Source organism: Enhydra lutris, unplaced genomic scaffold, assembly GCF_002288905.1.
Source record: "Enhydra lutris kenyoni isolate GAN:26980312 unplaced genomic scaffold, ASM228890v2 scaffoldscaffold43, whole genome shotgun sequence".
NCBI classification, from domain to species: Eukaryota; Metazoa; Chordata; class Mammalia; order Carnivora; family Mustelidae; genus Enhydra; species Enhydra lutris.
Genome location: NW_019154127.1, coordinates 10,245,592 through 10,268,769, shown reverse-complemented (window position 1 = coordinate 10,268,769; position 23,178 = coordinate 10,245,592). Strand labels below are relative to the sequence as shown.

The window sequence follows — 23,178 nt, the reverse complement described above, 5'->3', positions numbered from 1 at the left end:
CCATGAGCTCCAAAGCCCAGCCACTTCCTCCACCATCTGTCTTGCTCCATCCCTTCCGTATGTGCTCACAAAAAGCATAGCCCACATCTCGGGTTTACATTCTCCAAATGGACAACCTACAGACAGGGCCTAGGCCCGTCCCTGAGAGGCACGATCAGAGAGGGGCCTCTTCAAAACTGTCCTTGCACTGAAGTGCCCCAACTCTACGCAGAAGAACGCAGCTATTTAAGCAGCCCCCACCGGGCTTTAGCCCAGGCAAAAACAGCTCATCTTCTTTGTCTTCTGTTGGTATCTTAAGGACTATGATGCTCTGGGCCAAGATACATGCTTCCCTAGAAGCCTGACAGACTCTTCAAGAAACACAGGTGTGCGTGACCATTCCCCAGAGCCCAGCAACTCTGGGCCACTGTTCTTTTTCCACCAATAGATTATTTAGCTGGTTACATGTTTAAGTAGCAGAAACTTCTTAAGTTTCTCTCGATGCGTATTCTCAGAACACTTCAAGCCTAAGAAGCATCTACTCCAAGCTCCAAAATGTCGTTCTCCATTCCTATATCCAAAAGCATCTGGAGTTCCCCTTTGTCCTCATTTCTACCTCGGGGGGAGATCATCTGACATGACCTTTATGACTCCCTCCCTGCTTACCCCCATGCCCCCAACCCCAGAAATAAGCACATCAGCTTCTCTGGTGGAAACACACATGACCGTAAAAGGTAACCATAGAAAAGCCACAGAAATAAAGGCTGGAGGAAATGTGTTCCTGGGTGACCATGCTTGGTACTAGGTGAAGAAAACCCTTCCATCAGCCACAGCTCCCACTCAGGTCCAGTTGTAGAGGTTTGACAGGAAACATCCTTCACAGCCTAGTGATAACTCCCTTTGGCCAGCCGCCCCTTACTCAAGAGATGGCACCTCAGAAGAGAATCGGTTGCATCTCTATAGACTTCCCTCCCAGGGCCAGACTGATGCATCAGAAGACATATGTGCCTGCTATGGTGAGTGCTGTGAAATGCGTAAGCCCAATGATTCACAGATCTGTACTCCTGGGGCAAATAATGCATTATATGTTTAAAAAAAGAAGAAGAAGAAGACATATGTGTCAAAGACAACAGCCTTAATGCGAGGGAATTTTCCTCTCCATTTTCCTGACACCAGCCTAAGGACATAGCCTGAACTTGTCCCCAACAATCTGTCACTTGGGCCAATGTTCTTTGGTGCCATAGATCCTCACATGTCTTCCCATCTGGCTACCACTGGTTTTCCAGTAGTGACATCACTTAGGTCCTCCCAATACACAGCTGAGCATCAATCAAAGCTCACCCCTGCCCCCACAAAGGCCTAGAAGGCACATGTCACTGGCAAGATATATGGATAAGATAAGATGACTCCCAACTGCAGGGAGGAGTATTACAGCCTGGAGTGGCCCAGAAACCCAAGTCAATATCTAGCCCAAGAGAGAATGATGGATCTGAGAAGGCACTCCCAGCAGCAGCACTTCAGACCGATGGCGATTTGTAGGCAGAACACAGCCAAGACCTCGGGAACTCACTTGCTTCGGGAGCCCAATCTGCAAATCTGCCTTTTCTAAAAGCTAAAGAGGAGAATACCCATGCCTATGAGGGGCAGCATTGCAGAGTCACATCAAAGTGCTTCTCATTTGAAGGTGACTTTGTGCAGGTCAGAAAATGCATATTTTGCCTAATATGACTGTGGATACGAAGAATCGTATTTTCTGTGTATGTACTCCAGTTCACTCATCTGTGGCAACCAACACTGACTCCGTGTCAGAAAAATAACGTACCATGTCCTCGCAGTTCATGGGTGACTGTGTTCTTCATGTTCTTTGGAAAGAAGGGGCCCATCAGAGTTCGTCTAACAACCAACAGTATCTACAACTAGCATTCCTCCCCTGGAGCTCCAGACCTGTACATCTAACTGCCCGCTCAGCATCTCTAGGTGGGCATGTAAGAGATACCCCAAGGTCTACAAGCCCCCACCTACACTTTTGTGCAAGAGATGTGTACGTCCTCCATGCTGACGGGTTAACCAGTGAGCACAGGCCAAGTTCCTCCATCATGCACATAAAACAAGCACCATTTTATAATCACCTACCACCAGGCAACGGTTTTTAAATGGCAAAAAAAAAAAAAAAATCTCAAAATGGGGAAAATGATCTGAGTCACCTTATCAGGTTGTCTATTTCCTTGTTGTTCCCAAACACTGGATTCAGAGAACTCTTGAGTAAGAGAAGCAAGTTCTGCAATGGAAGAGTGATTTTAGAGTGATAAGTAACAAAACCCAAATAATAGTCCAGCATTTCTGATTTACAAGGAAACACGTTTGCTTTTATACAGTAACCCAAGCATAAAGCAATCCTTAACCATAAACAGACTTGTTTTTAGAGTTTCCTTGAGGCTATATACTTTCAAATCTTATTCTTCTAATGAAATAAAAACATGGAAAACTCACAATCCAGTCCTTCCTTGACTCAGTCTCATCCAGAGACAAGGTGAATCTGTGGCTTTAATGCTGACCAAGGAAAATAAACACACGACACAAGAGGACAAAAAGACAGAGAGGTTTGGTTTGGGCCTAGATTTTGGCCAAACTACTTGATTAATTGCTCAAAACACTAATAAATAAATATTCGCCCCAAGGAAATTTTGTAAGCTGTGATCAGAATATGAAAGAACACAGTCATGCTTCGTGGACTTTTTAAGAATCTGAAGTGAGCCATTTGGAATGGACGTGGGAGGCCGCCATGGTGAAGGCGGGAAATGGGCTGGGAGGGCGGCCCCAGTCTTAGTGAAAACAATTTGCAGGAGGGGTGGAGGGGCTCTCAGCAAGAACTGATTAATGAAACATCTCTCCAAGGAATTTGTTCTGCCTGGCAGCTTGTTAGGGTCTCCCTCTCTGAACCATTCACACTCGTCCCCTCTCTCATCTACCTTCCAGGAGGATCTCAGATCAAACCAGATCCCTGCTGCCTCCCAGTGGCCAAGCCTTCCGAGATGTCCCTTCGAGGATTCTGTTCTCCAAAGGGAAGACATTCCTGTGCTACAAAGACTTTTCGAAATTGGGTTTTGTTCTTCAACATTGCACACAGTCCAAAGCTCAGTAGGAACAGATTTCTCGCTAAGTTTCGGTTTTATCTGACATTTTGGGAAAGAGACCCTCAATATATTAAAATCCCTCCTCAAACGCTTTTCTAAAGCTAGAAGGCTTTAATGAAAGAGAAAGCATTTAAAAAAAAAAACAAAACAGAAAATTTATTTTAAAGCCCTTAAATTTTCATCCCACTCTATTTTAAACTTTGGAGAAATAGGTAGATTTTTACTTTTTATAGAATATTTCTATATTCTAGAATACTTCCAGCCCTGAAATTTCTCCTTCTTCTGAAAATTACTCAAAAAATAATGACCAGCAAGGGCTGAGTCCCCTGCCTTGTGCAGCTGGAGCCTGGTCAGGGTCAGCAAGCCCCTCCCCCACACTCCCCTTCAGGTCTTCCGACAGCCCCACCCACCCACTCACTTGCCATCCTGGGCTCATCTGGGCTGTAGGCATTGTTTCCACTCCCACTTTTTACATTTGTCTCCAAACTTTCTTTCTTTGTCTTCATACTTGCGGATTTTCTGGAATTAGACCATTTTATTTTATTACTTAATTTTATTTTAATTAATTTAAATTTTAATTTAATTAATTAATTTTACTTAATTTATTACTTATTTTTAAAAAAACAAATGTTAACCAGCCATGGATGTTGGGTTCACTCTGGTCCACCCAGAGCACTCTTGCATGTTAAACCACAGCATCGGGATGGAAACTCATAGGCACCAACACGACCGTGTAGGTGGTCTGCCTGCTCATGCTCCCATTGAGGTGGACAGAAATACGCCCATGGACTCCATTCCCCCATCCACAACCAACCCCCAGAAGCCAGTGACCAAATTAAGCAGGGTTGGCAAACTGCAACCCATAGGGCCAATCCACCTCCTCCTGTAAGTAAAGTTTCACTGGAACACAGCCACACCTGTCTGCTTCCATATTATTTATGGCTGTCTGCATGGTACCACACCAAAACTGAGTAACTGTGATAGAGAGCATGTGGCCTGCAAAAGCAAAATATTTACAATCTGGCCCTTTATAGAGAACATATTCCAATCTCTGAAATAAAGTAAAAATTTGGGCAACTTCCCAGGGGAAAAAAACTTGGCAGTGGAAATCCAAAGAGTTAAAGATATTCATACTTGACCACTGAGGACTTCTTGGGAAATAACCAGGTATGAAAGAATATTCATTCATGAGCTATTGTAATAGCAAAAACTGCAAATGACACAGGTGCCCCACCATAGAGGACTAGTGAAATAAATGACAATACATCTCTAAAATGAAACTCCATGTCACCTGTAAAATTTATTACAGATGAGAGCTCTCATACACTGTGGTGAAAGTATACACTGGCACACCCACTTTAGAAAACTGTGGGGTATTGATTCCACCTACTCAGCTCTCACTGGTACACCTGCACCCACCTGGGTACAACACAGAAAGGAGTACTAATGAGCAAGTCACCAAAGATCCATAACTGTTTAGTGCCACAGAATTCATAATAACTCCAAAAACTATCCAAATGCCCACATAAAGGAAAAATAAATTGCATATATACCCACAGTCTGCTATTATATAATAGTAAACCATCTACCTCTTCACTGAACAATATGGACCAATCTCACAGTGTGATGCTTAAGAAAACCAAAATGAATGAGTATACACAATATGATTCCATTTACATAAAGTTCATATGAACCTAATCTTGGGGGATGTGGGCATAAAGGTCAGAAGACATAACCTTTGGGATGCCTGGATGTCTGACTCTTGATTTGGAATCAGGGTTGTGAGATCCAGCCCAGTGTTGGGCTCTGCACTGGGCGTGGAGTCTGCTTAAGGTTCTCTTTGTCCCTCCTTGGCCCCCTCTCTCTCACTCTCCCTCTCTTAAAAAAAAAAAAAAAAAAAAAAAAGACATGACTTCTTTGAGGAAGGGTCAGACAGTGATTTGAGGGGCATGGGGAGTTTGGAGTGTTGGGGGTACTCTAGTTCTGCATGTCCCCACTCAAGGCCCATATGCTTTGTGAAAAGTAATCGAGCTACACACCTACAATTTGTATCCCTGAACTCATATTTCAGTAAGATATTTTTATTAAGCAGAAATTTATTTTTACCATTTATTAACAGAAATGATTTATTACAGAAATTTATTAACAGAAATAATCTTCAGAATAGTGCCAAGTAAGACAAGCAAGTTAGGAAATTAGATTTATGCTGATCCAAATTTCACAAAATGCATACATGCATGTACCTATGTGAGCACATGTGTGTGAGAGCAGGTACATACTTACTTAACAATACCTGCTTCCGAACCGTAGAATTAGGGGTGACTTCAAAATCATTTCTATATTTTTAAAGATTTACTCATTTATTTTATGGGGGGAGTTGCAGAGGGAGAGGGAGAGAAGGTCTCAAACAGACTCCGCGTTGGGCACGGAGCGCCATAGAGGGCTCAGTCTCACATCCCTCAGATCACGACCCAGCAGAAATCAAGAGTCGGATGCTCAACTGACTGTACCCCCAGGGCCCCTCAAAATCACTTCCTAAAAGTAAATTTTTAATTTTTTCTATAATAAACATGCATTGGTTCTATAGGAAGGAATGTGTGCATTATTTTACTGCAGAAGGAGCCTGGGAGCAGCTGGAGTTTGCACAGTGCAGGGAAGCCAGGTGGGACATGGAGGTCCCAGTGAGTCGCCCTGTCTTTCCTCCCTGGACCTAACATACGTTCAGCACTCAGCATATACTAGAGATTGTCATCCCCACTGTCGTATCATTGCTGCTGTTGTCATTATTCTTCTTATCCTCTATCCGTGACCCCAAATAGCTGCTGACCACTGTTCTATGTCTTGAAATCATCTAAGATCCCAGAGAATAGAGATAAAAAATACTACAAAGTCAATAATGGTGAAAGGAAGAATCCAGGCTGCCACCCTGCTGGAGACAGCCATCAGGAGAAATGCTGAATAATTACTGGAGTCCATTTTCCGTCCTCTCCTCTTGCCCCAAGTCAAGCTCCAGAGGAGGTGGTTTCAGACTGCTGCTTTGTAGCGTCCTGAGAGAGACCCCAGCCAGCTTTCCCAGCACTACATCATCACCAGTAAGCGACTGGGGTCAAAGGGAGTATGGCTAGTGTCTGTTACACAATGACTATACACATCTTCATTCACCATGGATAACCAAAAGGTGTTTTAAAATCTCAGCATTTCAAAAACTAAAAGTATCTAATAAAATACTGAAAATTAGCCACGGTTTTATTATAACACCCCCAGCAAAATGAGCTCTGTCTAAAAATCCCTCCCCTTACTGCGTTTATACTTGTGTAAATATTGAGACATTTAAACTGGTTATTGTAGGTCCTTGACACAGCTTCCTTAAAAGTACTGGCAGCCATTTCAGGATGGCCATGGGAATACCAGGGGTTTTTCTGTCCCCTCCCACATTAGTTGCACAAGCAGCGAACGTGACCTAATTTGTCTGCCTGTTCAGTTTCATGCGCCTGAAGACATCCAGCTGGTCTCACTGCTCTCCACGGTTCCAGAAATTCCAGCAGGGCCTCTGCCTTGTTCTTTACCCTTGAAATGGTCCTCAAGTCCCCTGCGTTGACTCAGAACAGGAGGGACAACAGTCTCGGTGCATAGTGTCCTCTTGTGGAAAGAGTTGCAAATGTCAGACACCAAGCAGAAAATCTCTGTTTTCCTAAGTGAGCTAGAGCAAGTCAGATGTAGGCAGTAGCTCCATCCCTTATTTTATTCTACAGTTAATTTTGCCGTATGAGTTTGTGTTTGGCATACATGTTTTTCAGAATTGTCCATTTTTGGTATTTAATTTTGAGTAACATAATCCTGAAATCCCACAGTTGTATATGTTAGTGTTAGTAGGGTTGGTGTTGTTTGGTTATTTTTCAGTTGTTCATTTTCATTTTCAGAAAATTGATGTGATTTCAAACTTACCTTATTTCACTTTGATAACTAGAATCTGCAAAAAAGGGGAGGGGGACAGAAGTCACATTAGCAAAATCAGGATAGCTATTCTGAAAATAACTCCCTGACTTTAAATACATTGCTGAGTATTTGTGACCCATTAGAGTAAATTTGTGACCCATTAGAGTAAATAAAAGTAAATTCCCCAATGCCAAATTACCAAATGACTTTCAAACATAAGGAAAATAGAATTCACTATTAACTATCATATCATAACTACTGCACCTGAAGTATAGTGGGTACCTAATAAGTACTTAATGAATATTGAGTTGTTTAGGGAGATACAAAGACTCCATTCACTAGGAAGAGGCATTCTGCATTCCCAGTACCTACTGCCATTCGTTCAGTACTCACTGTGTGCCAGCACTCTGAAAGAGATTATTTCATTTTTATCTTTACAACACAAGAGGTAGGTGTTAGCAAGGTCATATTTTTAACAAACTAGACACTATTATATTTTATTACCATACTATAACAAATAAGGAATTACATTGTATAAGCACCATACTTCCTTAATTCTAAGATACATTTTCAATCAGTATGTAGTAATGGTATTACTGCACGGAGTTGCATCCACCCCTAGAAGCTGTCATTAAATTACTAATGTTTTTAATCAATGGATTCTTGGACTGGAGGGGACATAAAACCTGGAAATAGGGAGTAAGATAACCACACACCAGTCCCCAATCATCTGTCTCAAAAGCCAATGTTCTTTGCAACTCTGCTTTCCTGTCTAGACCTTCTATTCATCAAGATTTACTGAAATCTAAAAAAGAATTCATTTTCCTCATTTTTAGGTATGTTCTCACTTACTTCCAGTTGAAATAACGTTTGCCAATTCACACCCCAAAATGGACCTAAGAAGCAATCTTATTTGAAATGAAAGAGAATGACAGTCTGAAATGTCACTAACATTTCCATAAGGAACGCGCTCCAGGAGATGGCTCTCGGTTTCTCTGCTCTATTAGCAGAAGCAACCCCAAGGCCTTCAGACCACACTGAGTGGGGTCCTTACCCCTCCTCAGCCAGTCCCCAGTTAACCAGCCAGAGCACTGAGAATTCCCAGGCACTGGCAAAGCAATGTGCCAGAAAATACTTCTGAAGAAAACTGATGCTTGTTGTTTTCAAGCATAGAGATAATTATGGGGAAATCCAGACCTCCCTGATCCTTTACATTTATGTCAAGGGGAAGTGTAGTGTCCACTGTGAATTCTACCCAATGCAGTGGACTTTGTAAGTAGGCTGCCTTAGGCGCTGTCCATAGCCCTTACCTAGACTTGTTATGAACAAGGGCAATAAAAACAGCTCACTCTTATACGAGATTTTCATCTCAATGTTAAATAAAGGATAAAATCTAGGGTACAAACAGTTTCATATACCATTTTATTTTATCCTCACAACCAGTCTATAGGATGGTACTTATTCCCAGCTTGTAAATGAGGATGCAAAGAATCAGAGTCACCCTGGTGCACATCTTAACGTGGGCTACCAACCCTCACAACCGTCTTATGAGGCTGTTGTGGAACAGACAAAAAACAGCTGAAGAGAAGCAGAAGTCCAAACAACCAGAAAGTCCTCAACACCACAGCAGCTGATGTTGAAAATAATACTGTGAAGGTGCGGAACAATCCTAGTCACTTCCCAATTAAAATTTAAGTTATCCATAGTTTTCACTTAAAATCCAGTGTATTTTATTTGAGTAATCCATCTGTGGTGTATAGGGTAACTCCCAGGTAAAAGCAAATTCCATCAAATCTGGGCCAACAGAGGCTTACTACTTTTCATGTTCTGTTTCCTAGGGAATAAAGTCGTATGACAGAATTAATTCCCAATCCCAAACCAAATCCACGCATGGGTTCGGGCTAGACAATTAGCCTAGATACAGCGTAACTATGCACTTTACACAGAATATCTCAGTAACAGAGGCATTCCATGTAAGGTAATTAACACGGTGACTGACAGCCACAAAAAGTGCTCATCGAATGGCAATTAGCATTAATAAAATTTTAAATGCAATTGAACTGACACATAGTCTCATATCAGAAGTCTGATTTTAAGAAAAATACCTTAACTGTAGAAAATATTCAAATAGGCATATAGGTAAGCTTTTACAAGACAAAGAAAGGTAAGGCTGGACATACATTCAGCATTTGGAAAGTCCTAAGACATCCACATAAAAAGATCCTGTAGTTTCTGGAGTCACAGAGAGCTGAATTCTATGACAAGCCCACCCCAACCTCGAATTCAAGCCTGACCCCCAAACAAGGTCACTGCTTTTGAGTACCCCAAAAGACCTTATTCAGAAGAGATGCATAATTACCTTTATTAATTTTATCTGTATTATTTTAACTTGACAGAAGACCTTCTTTTTCTTCCTACCACTACAACTTTTGCCTACAAAAGGCAATTTGGAATTACACAAAATAGGAAATAATCTTTTAATGTGTTCAGATAGGGAAAAAAGCACAGCACCTGAATGGCAGATTATAATGCCCTTACATCCTTGAAAATAAGCACAAAATTCAAGTAGTCGGTGTCTTTGCTCAGAAAGGTGCTGTCTCTTCACCTTCCCAAAAGTGTGAAGATCTAGGTCTTCCCCGGAGGGGTTACACCAGGCCCCAAAGGAATGTAACCCTTTTCAGGAAGTCCTTTCATTCTCTGAAGCTCAAATGTCCACTTCCAAGTGAAGGACGCTCTCAAGGTCAATGCATCTTATGAAATTGCTGAGGAGCTAATGGATTTCAAGTGCTTGTACCAAAAGTTGAAAAATATACACAAATTTGTATGAACAAAAAAATTACCTTTTTTCTCTTGTCTTGAGGAGACACAGCAACAGCAGAATATTATAGTCAGAACAATTATCAGGATGAAAAGCAATGACAGGGATTCTGCAAGCACAGCTATGGCCCAGGTAGGCAAGGGTGTCCCTGCTTTATCAATGCTGCCTATAAGGTTGAAAGGAGAGAAAAAAAATTAATTTACTGGTGCTTGCCACTGTCTAGAGTACGTAACCACTCATTCTGCTACTCTGTAAGTCAGATTTTGTTTTCCAATAATATAACTATGTGGCCCACTACAGGTGGGTGTCATAGGCCAACTTCCCTTCAGCATGCTCAGATACTCAATTCTCTGCAGGATCTTCCATTACATACTTAGTGCTGCCAATAAATACCGCTGAGCACCACAGTCCCAGTGTCCGTTGGTTAGTGCCTCTACCAGTCCTTCAGGGAGGGTAGATGGCAAGGGGAGACAGCTCCCAGGTTGAAGCAGAAATTACCACACTCCAGTATCCTTTATTTAGCCATGGAATCCTTACTGAGCAGCTACTGCTGGACGAAGACTGCAAGACTGGTGTTTGGTTCTCCCTTCCGTGTCCCCACCCTTCAGGGATCCAGAGTCCAAAAGAAATGAGAATAAGCTGTAGAGGTGTCACATCTAAAGGAGTATCCTACAAGCCTTTCAGCCCCAGCCCACCTAGACCCCACATACAGAACGCTTCTCTCATCAGCTGATTGCTGTTTCCCATGGCTCTTCAGGAGCCACCTTCTTTAAGGTCCACTTTGCCCTCTTGCTGTGTGCAGTAGTGATGGAGTTGGGGAAAGAATGGACAGGCAGCTGCCAGCGGGGAGTGACAGAGAACGGGGCAGGAGGGAAGGGAGAAGAGAAAGCCATTTTGAGTAGGGCAGTCCTGTCTTAGCCAGAGCTGTCCAGCATGCTTCATGCAGTTATCTAAATTTGAATTAAATAATCAAAATGATAAGCAATTAAATACTCAACTCCTCAGTCGCACTTGTCACATTTCAAGTGCCCAATTCCAACAGGTATAGAGCATTGCTCTCATCACAGAAAGTCCCGCTGGACAGCACCGCCCAGCACCGGGTTGTGAGAACTGCAAGGAGGTCCTATCCAGCATTGCGTTTCCCCTCCTGAAACACGCTGTGGTCAAGTCGCATCTAAGTCGATCTGTTCAAATGTGAAGTGCTACTCAGTAAAGTCTGTCACTCAGCTGAGTGCTTGGTTGGACTCTCACTGTGGATGAATGCTATTTATTAAATGCAAATCATCAAGAAATACTGAAACCACAGACTTCTTGTGAAGGAAGATACAGTCTGTAAATCAATAGCCTTTCCAGCTCGTTGGAACTAGCAGTTATAGGGGAAACCCATTTTGGGTGTTCTCCCTTAGTTTTCCATGAAAATTGACCTTGAAATCATAATTTGCTAATCCTGTGTCAAAGTGAAAAGCTCAGAGTACCTTGTGGTAATGGTTAGACATGATCACGAATGCCCTGGTTTCTGTGACCATCAACCAGCTGGATTGTGACTCATGGACAAGCAAGGATTCCACTACAAAGTAATACAAGGACTAATCTCCAAGCAAGTGCTAAAACTCAGAGAACTCTGTGCTTTGAAGAATTACATAATATAAAAATATACGCATCTTCTGCTCTTGGTGCAAAGCTCCTCTGCATGACCTGTGATAGTTTTTTGTTTAATTTCCTTTTTTAAAAAAAATCTCCTATTCATCTTCACCTTAAATGTTTGTGAAATTACTTGCTATCACTTCCAGCTCTCCTTACACATCTGCTACTCTCTAAATGAAAGTTAGTCCCCTCAAAGTCAAGGACGGTCTTATTTTCCTTATATCCCAAGCACCTGACACATATTGGGCACATTGGATGAATGTGGGGAGGGGAGGATGGGTCTCCACATCACCCACCATTTTTCGGAGATGAGTTGGGACAGATAAAGATTGAAAAGAGTTCCTCAGGAAAGGTGGAGGTGCTGGGGACAATATTCTGCCCTTCCCATATCACCCCTCCTCAGCCCCAGAACTCGGGCTTTAAGATTTTATTTTTATCTATTTATTTGAGAGAGAGAGAGAAAGAGCCGGAGAAGGATCAGAGGGAGACGGACAGGCAACACTCTGCACTGAGCTCGGAGTCCAACACTGGGCCTTATCTCACGACCCTGAGATCATGACCTGAGCCAAAATCAAGAGTCAGACACTTAACGAATGGAACCATCCAGGCGCCCCACAACTGGAGCTTCCAAACAAGCCAGCCTCTTCACTCGCAGAGAGTAATACAAGTTATCCACTTGCTACACAGAGAGCAAAATTCCCAGGCATCACCAGGAATGGTTGTTACACAAGCAGATTCAGAGGCTGCCCGCTGTGGTGCCACGTCAGGGGGTCTGGAATGTATGTGTTCGGTGGACTCACACACTGAGAATGCCCGAAATGGAAACGCTTCCCAAGCAAACTGCCACATTACAGGATGTTCCCATAATCTCCCTCTTGTGGATGTGATAAAAAAAAGAAAGAAAAATTAAGTCCAAAACCACGTTTATGATAATCACAATCTGGAGTTAAAACTCAGATCACCGCACAGAAGCTTTGTGACTGACAAAAAGCTTTGGGCTCAGTGGATCCAGGGAAATTTCATGGCCACAGTTTCTGTGCTCCCTCTGGCCACTGGCTCACTCATCCACAACAGTTCCTGCCCCCAGCCACCCCCCAGGCTGTTCAGAGGCTCAGGCTGTGTGTGAAAGTGCTGAGAACACTGCAGGGTATGACACACACATTCAAGATGGCTGACATCATCCTAAATCAGTCTGATGAACTTGTTACAAGCTGAAGTTTGCAAATATTTGAACGCTTCATAATAAGGGAGATAGCTGGTGTTAAGCATTAAGGTCTGGCTCAAGATTCAAGAAATGGGATTGAGATTCCTACTGGAAAAAGTCAACACACATTGTTGACTTACTGAAACATTCCCTATAGGGGCATTTTCCTCCCTTACTGGAGAAAACGTTCAGTGTGCCAAGCTTCTGTCAATCAAGTCTTGACGTGACAACCTTTCCTCTGATCTAGCACAGAAACAGCTGCTTATCATCAGGGAGGAGTTGTTTAAAGAGAGGGAAGGGTCATCTCACTGGATTTGGTAATCAAACCAAGGAAGACAGCAGGTGATATTGTGACCTCATAACTCTCTTGTCTCTTAATTTAATTACCAAGTTTAGCAAAGTGATGCCTGCTCTCTTCTAAAAGCCCAAACTCTCACCAAAACAGCAGTTTATCTCAGAAGCCACATGGCTCTTTCTTTCGCTTCCAATATGCTGTGACCACAGTACACTGAGAATCAAATCTCCCCCAGAGTTTCATACCAAGAGAAGACTTACATTCTCTCTCTACTCCAGTGGAGCTCTCCCAAAGAAGCATGGCATATGAGCCATGAGGAGGTGCAATTTGGAACCAGACTGCACAGAAGAACCTTCCTTATTTTAATAATAATTTTTAATTTATCATATATGATATATACATGAATATACGCATGCATATATATTGTACATGATTCAGCGTGATGCTAATTTTTAAATGAGTACATTTACAGTGCATTGAAAGAAAAATAATTATCATATATTGATAAAAAGCAGGGCAGTGGACAGAAAGCACAGAATCTTGGAATGACCTTGTGTGCAATCCAACCCCTTTACTGTATGGATAAGATTCTTGGGACAAAGAGGCTCAGTAAACTGGACAAGGGCACTCAGAAGAAGGAAAAAACCCGGGGTTGTGACTCTTGTCTTTCTACTCATTTTGTGTGTCCAACTTGGAATATCTTCTGGAAAGATACAGCCCAGGTCTTATGGGAAATGGGGAGTCTGTGTGGGCACTGGTCCCTGACTTGTGTGCTAGAGAAGGGTGGGAACATAATGGCTCAAGGCAAATGCTTGAGTTGTTGGAAAGGATGTGCATGTGCACCTGACGACCAAGGAAGATGACCTCCACATTCAACACCACTTGCCTTCCTCCGTGTGTTCCCTTACACATCTGTGCACGTCAGGACCACACGACTGAATTTGCTGTGCAACTTTTATCTTAGCATCAGGACTGCCCTTTTTCCATCTGTGCAGAAAAGGAAGAAGTACTTCCCAGACGCTCTCATAGAAATGCTCAGAGTTTTAAAAGGCCACATGGAGGGGTGCCTGGGTGACTCAGTGGGTTAAAGCCTCTGCCTTCGGCTCAGGTCATGATCCCAGGGTCCTGGGATCGAGCCCCACATCGGGCTCTGCTCAGCAGGGAGCCTGCTTCCTCCTCTCTCTCTACCTGCCTCTCTGCCTACTTGTGATCTCTGTCTGTCAAATAAATAAATAAAATCTTTAAAAAAAAAAAAAAAGGCCACACGGAATTTCTCGAAACCAACTGGATCAGTAGAAAATGTCACCAACAGCGTGTGCAAAGTGTGCTCCTGTGCTCACTGTGGGGGGACACAGGAGGTCTCTGAATCAGTGAAACAAGGGACAGCAGCCATCCCCTCACCTGCCCTGTAGGCTCTGTGGCAGGGACTGTCCTGAGTGCCTCATACATGTTAACCGCTTACTTCTCACACCAACAAGCCCATAACGTAGATATTATTATTATTATTATTATTATTATCTCAGCTTTACAGATGAGAAAACTGAGGCACAGAGAGGTTAAGTAACTTGCCCAAAGCCACAAAGCAAGTAAGTAGGTGAGCTGGGATCAGAGCCCAGGCTGTCTGGTGTCCAAGCCTGTGAGGCAAGTAGCACCTGATGAGGCTGGGTCAGGAGGCTGGGTCAGGAGGCAAGGCCTTCTTCAGTATCTCCCTGCTCTGCAGCCCCCAGGCCTGACTGCCCAGTGATCAGGGAGTTTTCTTAAAAATGTCAATTTCCAGGGCTGCCTGGGTGGCTCAGTGGGTTAGGCCTCTGCCTTCAGCTCAGGTCATGGTCTCAGGGTCCTGGGATCGAGTCCAGCATTGGGCTCTCTGCTAGGCAGGGAGCCTGCTTCCTCCTCTCTCTCTCTTCCTCTCTCTCTCTCTCTGCTTGCCTCTCTGCCTACTTGTGATCTCTCTCTGTCAAGTAGATAAAATCTTTAGAGGATAAAAAAAAAAGTCAATTTCCAGGCTGCACACAAACCAATTCAGTCGGAACCTCCGGGGAGGAGCCTGAGCCCCATCCTGTGTGCTGAAGGTCCTGGAGACTAACGGGCAGCCAGGAGAGAGAGCTTCTGCCCTATTCTTCTCCCTCTCATTTTACAAGCAAGGAAACTGAGCCGCGGAGGTCAGCAACTTGCCCAGAGTCCCACAGCCAGAGCCAGGCCTGTGACCCAGGACTGTGATGTCTCCGCTCGGTCCGCCCTCAAAATTGCCACTCCTCACAAAACTAAGGTTATAACCAGGAATCTCTGTGCTCTACCAGGTGCTTCCCCGTCCCCAGAATGTTCTTTTGCTCTAACGACTCACAGCCTGTACACCTGAGCGAGAAAACAAAGCAAGGCAGCTGGGAGCACTGAGAGTAGACAGTGCTTGTCCCAATGGGGCAGGGGAGGGGGTCCCACCTTTCACTGGTACCTGTGTCTGCAGTGCTTGAAGTCTGTGTTGCTTCTGGAATCAAGAAAATCGGTCTTTTCAAAAACATTAGCAGTACCCTTTGCAGTATGCTTTTCTTTCAAGAATCAATGATTGTTTGGCTTGGACTAATTAGCCTTCCCAAACTGCTATTGTCCTCCCTGCAACGACTCACGGGGACTGTTCCAGAAATGAACACAACGGACACAGACTCATTGCACTTTCAGGAGGAGATGGGTGGCAAGATGGATGCTTATCGATTCCTGGAGAAGCCTGCACAGCACAGGTGGCCTCGTTCTGGGCTCTCTGCACCCCCAGCTGTGCTCCTGGAAGCCTCCCAGACACGAGCAGCCGGGGCTGTAATGAGGTCTTCAGCTACTACAACTTGCATAAAATACACAACACGCAGCCAGCCACCAGCTGCTCTGGATCTTGATGAATAATTTAGAAACAAATTACCCTTTTCCAAATGGGTCCAATAAAGTAAGATTCATTGCAAGGCACCCAATGAGCTTCCCTTTGAGGCTGTGGAGACTCCAGCTGCCATAATTAAGGCTGCTAACTTCCCTAGTCCTAGCCGACCAAGGAAGCACTCCGCTGAATGAAACCTGATCAGGGGAAATTAAGTGCCCCTTGCCCTTCCCTACAAAAGAAGAACTTTGCAGGCAAGTGAATCTCTAAAATCCATCTCTACAGGACATCATCAATCAGACCAGACCTCTTTGTTGCCCTGTAACCTTGTTAAGATATGTGGTTTAAACCATCGATTTCATTCCATTTGGTGCTAATGGAACTTTTTTTTAATCTTTCCTTTCAAAGCTTGGACCATACTTTAACATAATTTAATAGCTTCAAAGCCAGCTGGATTGGCTCCTTGGAGACATGGCTGATTCAGGGATAGAACAGGGAAAACGCAAAGGGAGTTCATAACATCATATTGGGCCAAGTGCTTGAAAATTAATAGGGCCAGGTCAAAAGGACACCAGAGCCAGCTGGAAGGGATTCCCGCTAGCCAAATCTGGAGCACTCTGAGCATCAAAATGAATAATGACAGGAGGAGTTCATAGTGTATTGAATAAAAAGAAAAAGGAAATGTGAGAGAAGTTTCTTCTTACAGAAGACTATCAACCAACGAATATGAAAATATCATGGAGCCAGAAAATCCTTCTTTCACAATCACCATAGAAACAACAGATTCAGACAATGACTTATTGATGAATGCAAAAACTATTAGGGGAAAGACTGCTGGGAAATAAACTACTCATACAATATTCAATGTATACATATTAATTATAATGGAGAAAAGGACCTTTACAATGGAGAAATCATTAACCAAATGATCAAACTTATTACCAATGATAGAGAAAATCGGCATCATGAGCCCACGTGACATTACCCATGACTTGCCTAGAATATTTACCCTCAAATCAAATTATGTTGGAAAACCTCAGACAAATCTGAATTGAAGGGCGTCTTGCAAAAATGGCCTGGACCCTTCAAAAATGTTTATGTCAGGAAAGACAGAAAAGGTAAGGGAAGCATTCAAGAGTAAAGGGAAGAGACTACACACCTGACAGCCAAGGGCAATGCATGGTCCTTGACTGGACATTGTTTTAGAGAAGAAAATTGCTGTAAAGGATACTTAGTGACACTTTAATAGGGACTGTGTATTATATAACAGTCTTGTATCAATGTCACATTTCCTGATTGTCAACTACACTGGGTGTGGTTAAATAGAATGCCTTTGATCTTATGATATACATGCTGAGGTATTTAGGGGTAAACTGTCATAAACTCTGAAATGGTTCAGAATTAAAAAAGCTGAGAGAAAGGCAAACATGACGAATATTAACATTAGTTGTATCTAGGTCAAGGTACATGGGTATTCATTGTACTAGTCTTGCAACTTTGCTAAATGTTTTTTTTTTAAGATTTTATTTTTATTTAATTGACAGACAGAGATTACAAGTAGGCAGAGAGGCAGGCAGAGAGAGAGAGAGGAAGCAGGCTCCCTGCTGAGCAGAGAGCCCGATGTGGGGCTCGATCCCAGGACCCTGAGATCATGACCTGAGCCGAAGGCAGAGGCTTTAACCCACTGAGCCACCCAGGCGCCCCTGCTAAATGTTTTTTATATTGTTGTTAAAAATAATAAACTGGAGGAACACCTGTGTGGCTCAGTCAGTTAAGCATCTGCCTTCAGCTCAGGACATGATCTCCAGGTCCTGGAATTGAGCCCTGCTTTGAGCTCGCTGCTCAGTGGGGAGTCTGCTTCTCCCTCTTCCCATGGCCATCGCCCTGCTTGTGTTCTCTCTCTCTTTCTCAAATAAAATCTTTTAAAAACATTTTTAAATATGCTAAAATAAGTTGATCTTGACTTAAAAGAAACACAGATTTCTGCATGCTTTAGTCTCAAAAGCATTGATGTTCACTAGATCCATGTCAAAGGTCTGGCAGTCCTGGATCCCTTTTCCTGTTAGCAACAACAAGCTGGTTCTGGTATGGCTGCTCCGTGTGGATGGAGCTTGATGGCTGTTTCCCAATGGGCCCCTGCACTCTGTCTTCTACCTAACACATGTATTCATTCATGCTTTCATTTCTGTTGACTGCCTGGTCTCTGGGGGCATCTGAGTCAGAGACAGGAGGCAAAGTCCTAACAACAGGGGAGCAAGCTTGTGCTCACTGCACTGAGGATCAATCCCTGCAGTGCAAAGCACAAAATCCCTGGTACCGACCACAGGGTAGACTCTGAATGGCTTTTTAGAGGTTCATGGAGACATTATCATGGGTTGACTTGTGTCTCCCTAAAATTCATATGTTTAAGTACTAACCCCCAGTGCTCCCAGAATGTGACCTTACTTGGAAATAGAGTATTGCAGACATAATTTAACTAAGATCAGTTTATACTGGATGGGATGGGTCCTCTAATCCAATATGACTAGAGTCCTTATTTAAAAAAAAAAAGAGAGAGAGAGAGAGAGAGAGAGAAATTTGGACACAGAGAAGCACACAGAGAAAACCGTATGAAAATGAAAACAGAGGTTAGGCTGATGCTTCTAGAAGCCAAGAAACACCAAAGACTGCCAGAAAATACCAGAAGCTAAGAAAGAGGACTAGAGATCGTTCCCTTATAGTCTTCTGAAAGAACCAACCCTACCAACACCTTGATTCAAACATCTAGCTAGATGAGGATCCACTCATAATCCTGTTGTGCAGTTAATTTTGTTAACATCAGATAAACACTTAAAATAGAGCCTTTACTTGGCAAATGCTGTGAAGCACTGTTTCATCTTCTTCTTCCTCATCCCCCTCTTCCTCACCTCCTTCCCCCCTCCTTCCCCCTCCCTTTCCTCTTCTATTTCTCCTTCTTCTTCTTCTCCTCCTCCTCCTCCTTCGCCTCCTCCTCCTCCTCCTTCTTCTTCCTCTTCATTATCAGTCTTTCTCTGGCTGTAGCTTTGTTCTGAACTTTGAATAAAGTTGCTTTTGTAGTGGGAAAATCTTTGCACCAAGAGGGAACCCTTTCCTGGCTTCTGGCCCCTGTTGCACCCCAACCCAATGCATGACCTGGAATAGAGCACAGCACATCTCTGGGCCTCCCTTTCTACCCTCTTGCAAAGTGAGGACTTCAAGTAAATCTCCAGCTCTGGGTCCCATGTTTTCTCATTAGCCTGGTCTGACCCCAAGCTCAAGCAGTCTCTGCAGCCCTTTAGGCTGTGTAATTAAAGGTTTTGGTATGCTGAGGACCCTACAGTGGGTTCTCTTGGAGATCTAAACTTTAAATTCTTTTTATTTAAAATCAATTAATTAACATACAGTGTATTGTTAGTTTCAGAGGTAGAGTCTAGTGATCCATCAGTTGCATACAACACCCAGTGCTCATCACATGAGTGATACCCATCACTCAGTTACCACATCCCCCCACCCAGCTCCTCTCCAGCAACCTTCAGTTTGTTTACCATAGTTGAGAGTCTCTTATGGTTTGTCTACCTCTCTGATTTCATCTCATTTATGTCACTTTGTTGGGTTTTAAGAAGTATAAGACTTGGTACTTTCAAATACACTGTGGATTTGCCAGTTTAAAAAAAGTGAAACCATAATCTACTAAGATTGGAAGGAATCCAAGAGCACCTGTACACCCCCCTCAAATATTAGAAGAACTTGTCTCATACTGACCCAGGGAATGAGATTAAACTGAAACAATGGTTAAAAGCTACAGAGAAACACTGACTTCAAGTATTTATCACTGAACTGATGCTGTTTTGTGATAAATAATTGTCAAAGTTCTTAATGGTTTTCATAGTGAGTAGAAAAGAAAGACACATCAAAGATGAAATTTAAAAGCAAGTGGAATCACAGGGTTATGAAGCCGATGCTGATTGTCTCCATTACCATCCCTACCAAAGTCAAGGTCACTCTACAGTTGTCCTAGGCATTGTTGATTAAGAGCACCACATATAAAGTATAAGCATGCAACAATAATTTTTTTTTATATAAAGCAAAATGTCTCCACTTACCCCAAGAAGGCTGAACCACAGTAAGATTCACAGTTACAGACTTGTAGGCATCCAGGCCCTTCATGTTAGCCAGGCATGTCAGAGTCCCGTTGCCCTGTGGCGTGAGAGTCAGGACGCTCACTGCACTTTGGAGGTCGTTGGGCTCCAGACCAGAATAATAGCTTGAGTGGCTCACCGGAACGCCGATCTCCCAGGAAATATCCGGGAGAGGGATCCAGCCCAATGCATGACAAGTCACATTACAGGGTTTATCCTCAGTGACTATAAGGTTGCCTCTGGGAATTAGCAACTCCCCCATAACTAGAGAAAAAAAGAGAAATGTTCTGAAGGAGTGACCATGACTCTCTTGGTTCCAAGTTTTCTTTAATTTTTCCTTCAAATCACATATCACTGGCGTTATCTTCCCCAGTCCAAACTGGCTGTGTCTGTATCGAGAAACTTAACTCAGGTTTTATCTGTGTTATTGATAATTGATACCCACCAAGTTCATGAAAGAAGGTGAGGCTGCTCATCAGAAAACAAATAATTCCAGAGAAAATGATTAAATAAAAATCAGGATCCAGGGGAGTATAAATTATATGGAAAAGAGGGCAAATGTGCCTGCCCTAAGAGGCTACAGAACCACAACAAAGTGGGGTTGCCAAGTTGTCCTGGGAGCCAAAGCAAAAAGGGAAAAACCTTTACATTCTTTTCCATTGAAAGGAGATCACATCTCAAAGTCTTATGGAAAAGCAAGTCTCTCCTGGCCTTTGGTCAGTCAGATTCATTTTATTTATTTTTTGGATCACACATTTTGAACATAGCTTCTTGTGACAGTTCCTTAAAGTATTTTTCCAATTACAAATTGAATCAAAATCAAATCTAACTGCAAAAACAGTTCCCCTAAATTACATATCAGAATAGAATACTACGATAAAGTATTTTCAGGATTTTATTAAAGACCCACCTGCCCATGCCAGTGGGAACACTGTAGGCAAGCCATCTGGACGTAGTGCTTGTGCGTGCTACTATTAACCAAGTGACCTGAGGATTGGCTCCGGTAAAGACACAGCCTTAGTGAAACACATAAATATTGGAACATCCAAATTAAAACAGCCTCCCTGTTGCATAATATAACGGGAAGAACACTGGACTGAGGATCCAAAACTCTGTTCTCATTCCTGGATATCCCACACAATCGCCATCACCTGGAACAAGTCACTGACATTTTCAGGCTCCGTTTTTCACTAGACAAGTGAAATAATTTGATTAAATCAGAGGTTTTCCAATGTTTAGATTTCAGTATCTTTTAAAACCTTAAAAATCATGAAGACTCCAAAGACTGTTTATGTGGATTCTTCCTACCAATATTTACCATACTTGAAATCGAAATTTTTAAATGTTTATCTTATAATAACAATGATAACCCACATATATTTATGAGAATATACCTCTATTTTTAAACCAAAATAAATTATTTTGAAAAATCATTGTTTTATATTTATGCAAGTCTCTTTAATTTATGGCTGGATTCTCATGTCAGCTTCTGCATTCAATCTTTTACAATATATTGCTTTAGTTGAAATATATTAAAAACATCTGACCCCCCGTGGATATATAGATGGAACAGTGAGAAGGTTTTTCAGATAATCAAGGATAGTCTTTGATACTGTACCAAAACTTCACAAGTAGTGGTTTCTTACAGGTTAGTCACACTGTGGAAACTGAACCTGTATAAAGGAATTTTCATTTCCTTTTAAGTTAAAATCCACTGTTCTGGCACTTCGATTGATCTTTCACTTTCACACTCCTTTGTGTCATTATCCCTTGATAACTTAGGAAATGAGGGTCCACAGAGTTATGCAGACCTTCCCAATGTGCAGTGAGAGCCACCCTGTGCACTAATACAATGACAGCAGGAAAGGCAACTCACATCTTAGTATTATTATGGGGCAGTCGTGACCTCACAGACCCTGAAAGGGTCTAGGGGATGCCCAAGGGTTCCCCACCTACATGGAACTGGTTCAGCTCTGAAAGCTCTTCTTACTCTGAGACGTTACATTTCCAATTATGACTTTCCTCAGTAGTCTCTTGGAATAAGTAGAGCACCTTTGCTAATGCGAGGATTACTACAAATGCAACAATGAGAGGGAATAGATTTGTCCTTCAAACTGGATTTTGTCCTTATTCCTTTTCCTCCATTCATTGTTTCATGTGATGGACAGGTTTAAGATGACAGAAACCGGAAGGAATGGTATTGCCTCAATTAATAATGGATGATCTTGAACTGAAGTCTAGTGGCCCTCAAAATACAAGAGATCTGGGGAGTTTGGGTGGCTCGGTCGCTGGACATCTACCTTCTGCTTGGTTCATAATCCCAGGGTCCTGGGATCAAGCCCCACATCGGGGTCCCTGCTTAGCAGGAAGTCTGCTTCTCCCTCTCCCACTCCCCCTGCTTCCCTCTCTCACTGTTTCTCTCTCTGTGTGTCAAATAAATATATAAAATTTTAAAAAACAAAAACAAAAAAAATACAAGAGGACTAGAATTTGGTGCATGGTTGATAGACTGGACGAGTGAAACAGTCTGAAGTATTTCCTTTTTCTATACATATTTGTGACTCAACTTTTCCCATGGGCTTTCACAGAACTTATCAAGCAGCACGACAAACACTTTATACAAAGGTGATGACTAGAACATTCACATAGATTTTGGATGACTCAACATGGAGTTATGTAAGCTGTCTTTATTTTTATTGCTGATACACGAGGAGGAAAAAATAAATCTTTGGATAATTCATTTTAAAAATAAAATGGATGCCTCCTCTTTTTTGGAAGATTCTTTTCCCTTGAAAGAGATCCTGCTGCGTGGAGAACATTTTGTTCCTCTAGGAACAAAGCGCCATTCCAGACACTGCAACCTGGGTAATGCAACCATGTTTGGTCCCTGCTGTAAGGTTTCTTCTGCATGACCTTGGGAAAGAATTTAATCTCCATAGAGCTTGTTCTTCCATCTGTATTAAAGCCAAAAGCTACAGTAATTACCAACAAATAAAAATGCTTGTTTGGGTATATTCAGACAACTTTATAGATGCATAGCTTTGAGAAAGCTGCCTTAAAACCACATGGATTGATGAATTTGATAGGCTATAAGCATATCAAGAAGTCATGCCTTTGACCCTGCTTCCTTGATCCAGGGCTGCTCTCCTCCTCTCTCACTTTTCCATTTTAC

General features: G+C 42.6%; 1 protein-coding gene across 1 annotated transcript in view; it reads right to left on the bottom strand.

Annotated features, from left to right (window-relative positions):
* The window catches only part of LOC111155830 (immunoglobulin superfamily member 5), a 38,652-nt gene that overhangs the window by 3,794 nt on the left and 11,680 nt on the right, over positions 1-23,178 (bottom strand). The window contains exons 4-8 of the mRNA XM_022516246.1: positions 19,971-20,270; positions 9,890-10,033; positions 7,059-7,083; positions 3,532-3,632; positions 2,184-2,257 (exon numbers count right to left, since the gene is read on the bottom strand). Coding sequence (XP_022371954.1) covers positions 2,184-2,257; positions 3,532-3,632; positions 7,059-7,083; positions 9,890-10,033; positions 19,971-20,270 — 644 coding nt within the window. The remainder of the gene's footprint in view (positions 1-2,183; positions 2,258-3,531; positions 3,633-7,058; positions 7,084-9,889; positions 10,034-19,970; positions 20,271-23,178) is intronic.